This window comes from Calonectris borealis, chromosome 15 (assembly GCF_964195595.1).
Source record: "Calonectris borealis chromosome 15, bCalBor7.hap1.2, whole genome shotgun sequence".
Taxonomy (NCBI): Eukaryota; Metazoa; Chordata; class Aves; order Procellariiformes; family Procellariidae; genus Calonectris; species Calonectris borealis.
Window position 1 is genome coordinate 4,687,627 of NC_134326.1, and position 6,000 is coordinate 4,693,626.

The following is a 6,000-nucleotide window of genomic DNA, read 5'->3' on the forward strand; positions in this document are numbered from 1 at the left end:
CTTCTAGGACACCCAAGAGTTTTTTTAAACTGTGATAGACGAGGTCAATGGACAAAATACCACTGGATAGCAACCTGGAACACACTGACTAATAACCCACCTACATATACCGCGTCCCAGCCTTCAGGACACCCAGGCACTCGCCGCAAATAAAAGTTACCTCCAGAGAGAGGGCAAGCCCGAAGACCTCTCACGCCCCCTCGCCTCTCTCCCGATGGCTATCACTTCTCATCGCCCCGCAGGACAGCAGTAGCCGGGGACAAATTAAAACAAAAATCACATGGCTGTGAAATACAAATGAGGCAAAAAATGCCTTCACCCAACCAAGAGAGCTCTGTCTCCCCAACTGCGCCGGATATAAAGATCGTGAACAAACAGGATAGAATGTCTTCTGCCTTTTGTGAGATGAAAATAAATGAAAGGATCTAAGGTTTCAGGTCACTGATCCCTCTCTTCCCTATCTGTACCATTTATCGGAGGTAGAATATAAAGGTTCCAGGTCCTTTTCTTTTTTTTGTCAGCACTTTAATGGTTGTTTTTTCCCCTTCCCCCTTTCATTTTCTGAATGAAAGGACCACTTAGGAACCTGTAAAGTAATAATAAGCTTATAACAGGAATATTGTTTTTCTGGGCCAGTGCAAACTCCTTCTGAATAGGTTGAAGAGATTAAAGTAAAAATGCAATCTGTAAATAGATCAGTCTTTTAATTAGTTTATAGTCTGTTAAGAGATAATATTTTGCTCACATAGATCGTCTGTTATCTAAAGATCTCAGAGCACTTTAGGAACATCAATTAAGCCTTAAAAAAAAAAACAACCTTGGGAGATAGGTAAGTGTATTTAGATTAATTAGTGTTGCTGTGAGCAGCAGGCATTATTATTAGATTTAATTTAGTCCAATAATTGACTTATCTGTTAATGGATTCTAATTCATCTGAGAAGGGATCAAATCCATCTGATTAAAAGGATTACATCGACTCAATTAATTCTATTAACTGACTTAATTTGCCATTTAATAATTCGACACATGGGGCCAGATCTTGGCCCCGAAGAACGCAGAAACCAAAAATTACATACCAGAATTATTATGCCAGCAAAACTATGCACTGCAGAGCATGCATTTTTCCTTGCACATGGCATTTGCAGACCCGGATTCCCCCAGCCCTGCGGTATCTTCTCTCCCCGAACCAGGACTGGTCATTTTGCTGTACTCGTGGTGGCTGCCTGGAAACGAGCAATTCACTGCCTGAGATCTGCCACCTCCCCTCTTGTCTGGGCATTCTCTTCAACCAAGAGGTGAGAAGTTTTACAGAAGTCAATAAAACCTGGCAATAAAACTAACCTCCCTTCAAAGGCAGGACAACCCTCCAACGCCAGCCATTTGGAAGCTGTATATGTGCAAAAAAAAAGAGGGGAAAAAAAGAAAAAAGCATCTCTTCGCTTGGACACTGTTCTTTAACCAGTTGTGAATGCACGGGAGGGGAGGGGAAAGAGGTGCTAAAATGTTATTAGCTCCCCCATCCTTAAAACTGGCTAGTGCTAATTGCTGGTGATGAGCACTACGGACCTTAGCCACAGCCACGCCGCTCCACAGAGCTTCCCACATTAAGGCTGCGTCTGCGTTGCCCTTGCCTAATGTTACCTTCTCTTAATGGGACTGAGTTGTTGGGAGAATTCGGGGCTGGAGCCAGCTGACGGGCACCTTTTCCCACGTCTCTTGCCTTTTCTCAGACATTGGCCTGGCTCATCCTCCCAAAGCCTTCCCCGGGCTGTAATCCTTAGGACATCGACCCACATCACCTCCACCATCACCTCCCCCGTCAGCGGGGACAGGGTTAAGAGAGTGGAGAAGCTGTGGGAGACTGCAGCGTCTGCAAGGGCGCCGTAGCCAAGAATGAGCTGGGCACTCCCCAGCGCTAAGCCTGGCTCTGACTCACCGTGCCAGCGCAGAGGAGTGGAAGAGGGAAGAAGAGAAAAAGGGCAGGAGGAAACACGGCCATCTGCTGCCCGAGAGGAAAGGTGTCCTCCTTCAGAGGAAGATCCCGCCAGCAAGACGGAGATGTGGATCAAAAGTTTGCAACTGTTGAGATCCCCAGACCTGGTTTAAGCCTCTCTCTGGTCTTGATCAAAGGTTACTCCGTAATAATGCCTCGGGGGGAGGGGTTCCCAGCACATAATGAATCCTGTGTCATCGCCTTTGTATCCAGTTTTGGCTGTAACACAGATGGTTCTCACTTCAGTAACTCTGACATCTCTCCCCCCTTCATTATCACAGCCAGGAGCTCTGCGTGGTCACATCCTGGACCTCCATGTCCCACCTCGCTGTCTCCCCGATTATCATGCTCTAAGTGCTCCCGTGCCAAGCAGGATGATGAACAGATTTCCATAACCTTTCAGCACGGCTAGGGATGGGAAGGCTTTGCAGCTTGACGTGTCAAGGAGTTTTATTAGGAGGGGGAGGGAGCAGGCGGGGGTGTCAGCAAATGGCCTCCGCGGCCGGAGCACTCCGGGTTGTTAGCAGGACGCCAGCAGCCAGGAGCGGAGAGGATTTGGCGGCGAGCAGCGACGCAGGCACCAGGGAGCTCCCCAGAGGGGAAATCTCAGGCTCTGCAATTGTGCAGCATCGCCACCCGTCACGAGCACGCTCCTGCGCGAGGATTTGTTGTTCAGGCACGATTGCATATGTATGAAGGGGACAAGATGGGCTTTGACACATAAATTAGCACTTGTCAGCTGCTCACGGGCACACTTCCCTGCTGCACCCCACGGTAAATGCTGCCTTCTTTCATGGAGAGGAAAACTACATCACGCTACCTGACAGTCGCTGTGGGCAAGAGCGTTTGCTGGGAAGGCAGCAGCGAGCACGCAGCGGCTAGTTTACATATCAAACCTGAAGAGGATGAATGCAATAAAATGACACAATAATTAGCAGCCAAGTGGCACTCTGCTCTCCTGTTTTATCTGGAAATTTGGGAATGACAAAGGACAAGGTTGATGAGACCTCGGGGCAGGGCTTTCTCTGAGAGATTGGGTGACTCTACAGAGCAGCCGTGGGGGCTCGTCTCACACCAGCCGGGTGCTTTCTAGCTGTCACCTCCCGTGGCACGGCTCGCCCTGCTCCTCCGCCCACGTTGGCAGCGGCAGTAGCTGCCCTCCGTGCTAGGCACGGCGTGTCCCCCATCCCGCCCAAACCTCCCCGAGGGAACCACCGTTCCCAGATTTCGACCTGCCGTCATCGTAGCCCACCTCCTCCTCCTCACCAGTGCTGCACGTGAAGTCAACCTCACGCGAACATGCGTGCCAGCCAATGCACACACACACCTCTGCAGCAACCCATGAATGCACAGGGCTGTACATCCATGAGAGAAACAGGACCAGTTCTCTGAACAGCCCTAAAATCCTTCCAGCAACCAACTTGAGCAAAAGTATCTCTGCCACAACCATCTCAAAAGGTACCAGAATTGCAGAGTTTTTCCGTAATTCAGCCTGCTAGCAGCATTTCTAGCATGTCGCTTCTGTGCAAATCACAATGAGAATAGCTGAACGCGCTGCTAGCCCAGGAGAAGTTCAATTATTTGCGTTCCTGCAGGATCCACACACCTGAAATTCAACTTAAGCTCTGGGGTACTCTCAAAGCTCCAAAGTCTGCTTAATTTCAGCTCAAACCAAACATCCCCCCCGCCTAGAAAGATGAGAGCGCTTCATTGAAGCACTGGATTCACCCAAACTCGAGCCCAGAGTTCATGGGGAAAGAACAATCACCAACCTGGGTATCGTTTATGACTTACGGCAGACTCGCTGTGAGCTCATCCGTTGGGCAGAAAGATTTTCCTCTTCAAGCACCATCATACACTAATAAATTGGGGCATGACACTACTGTGGGAACTGCCTGCAGCTGGGAGCCGAGCTGACAGCCTGCTCCAACACAACAAATCCTATATTCTTAACCTGGAAAGGTTTTTTTCCCTTTTATCCTGTTTTTTATTGCTCCTCTTCTTTTTTTCCGGAGAGGTTCTCAGCCCAACATACAGGATTAAAGCCTTTGACCTGGCGTCTGGGGGATCCCAGTAAATATTCTTACCATATTTATCTCCATCTTCTCCTTTGGCACTGATCCTCCTGCCGAGCACTTGGATGTGTTTCCCACTTGTCCTGCTGTAGAGCTGATAGAGCCGAAGCTGCTTCCTGCTCACGTCGTCCCTCGCTCGCGTCTGGTTCTCCACGTGTATCCGAAAATCTACATTCTCCTCGGCAGCAAACATCTGAGATGGGGAGGGGGGAGAGAGAAGAGAACAGACCGTGAAACAAAACAAGCCTCTTGGACAGAAGGGCTGCACCCCAACCTGCCAAGGGCACGTGGCGCAAGAGGACTCGGATTTGGCTGCCCTTCCCTTGACAGCTGCGGCCGCGGTATCAGGCACTCCACACGTAATTCCAGCCAGAGCTGGCTCCCGACACTAAACCAAACCTGGGTTTTTACAATCAAACTGTGGGGGTTTTCTGAGTAAAAACTTCTGCTCGGTCCTGCTTTGATTTAATCCTGGTCAGCCCCGCTGGCCATAAATTAGGCTCTCCTTTGCATATGCATAGCCTCTACCAGGATACACGGACACGTATGGGAGAAAGGGGACAACTGCATTTCAGAGGATTTGTGCTTCACCTTCAGCAGCTGCACTGATTCCCCGGATTAACTGCAGGGAAGAAGTCAGGGGAAAACTATTTATGCTGACATTAGCAGACTGGACTCCAGCTTCGCACAGGCATAAAATCTCCTACGATAAAAGTGTCATTTGTACGCGGGCACTCTTCAGCCTAACTTTTTTGCCAGCTCTGCTTTTCAGTGAAGCCAGCTCGTTGGTGACCGTCTATGGATGCATCTCTGCCCGCCTCAACAGGGCCACGGCGTGGGGAGAGATCACGAGGACCAGCGGGAGCCAAACCAGCACGTCCAGCCGCGAGGCCGATATCAGCGGGGGTCGGACCGCTTGAGCCACTTCGTCTGTTTTTTCTGGCCAATGGATTAAATTCACCTTAGCTCACTACAGCCTTAAAATATTACCAGAAACTTTCTCGGACACATCTGCCCTTCTCTGGAGGTCTTGTTTCCTATCTTAACTGTTCCCAAGAAACACCGAAACAGGATTCCTGCTTTTGCTTCCAGGGAGTCGTCCCGCCTTGCCCAAGGTCAGAGGACCAGGCAGCCCGGACGTTCTCAAGATGCCCTCCCAAAGGGGAGGCTGGGCAGCACGCACCCAAAAGCACTTCACACCCAAACAATACGAAAGCCCAGAAATCGCTCCACGATCTGTCCCCGAGAGCGTTTGCACAACATCCACGCTGCCCACTCCAAACTCACAGATGGACAACATTTTGGTGGCAGACTCCCTTCACAGGACAATAAATCATACGGAAACCAAAAGCAAAAGATTATCGAGTGGCACACACACGAAACCACCGCACAATAGGCAATTTTTAATTTGACCAAGACAAAGACCATTCAGAGTCTACTCGTTGTTGGTGAGCTCTAATGCTGTGTACCACTTGTGTGTAAGAGACAAAATCCACCACAAAAGAAGAATCACGTGGGAATTTAATGATGCCTGGGTTTGGGCAGAGGCAGAGGAACGACATTTACTCCTAGCAGGGTTACTACTTCTCCTCCTAACACATTTCTTCTACGGCACGCTTGTCCTCCTAGCCTGCAAGTAACGGTGTTCTGATATATTGGTGTGGGGACGGAGCTGGCAATGCAAATGAAAAAGGGTCAATAAATCCTCGTTTAGGTCCGTTCCAGGCTAAAACACAGAAGAGCAAGCGGCCACAACACACAAAACAGCCCCGCTTTAGCCTCCTGCATATGTCATCTCATAACAGCAAATATTTCGAAGCCAAATACTCCCTGAAAGTCAAAACCTCAAAAGAACTTTTTAGCGTTTCCAATTATCGAGTAGACACACAGATCAGCAGCAGGAGGAAAACTTCAGGCAGGCAGCGCTGCTTA

General features: G+C 49.5%; 1 protein-coding gene across 1 annotated transcript in view; it reads right to left on the reverse strand.

Moving 5' to 3' along the window:
* Positions 1-4,261, reverse strand: part of FGF18 (fibroblast growth factor 18) — a 45,725-nt gene extending 41,464 nt beyond the window's left edge. The window contains exon 1 of the mRNA XM_075164082.1: positions 4,081-4,261. Within this exon, the coding sequence (XP_075020183.1) occupies positions 4,081-4,261 (181 nt within the window). The remainder of the gene's footprint in view (positions 1-4,080) is intronic.
* Positions 4,262-6,000: the final 1,739 nt, after the last annotated feature.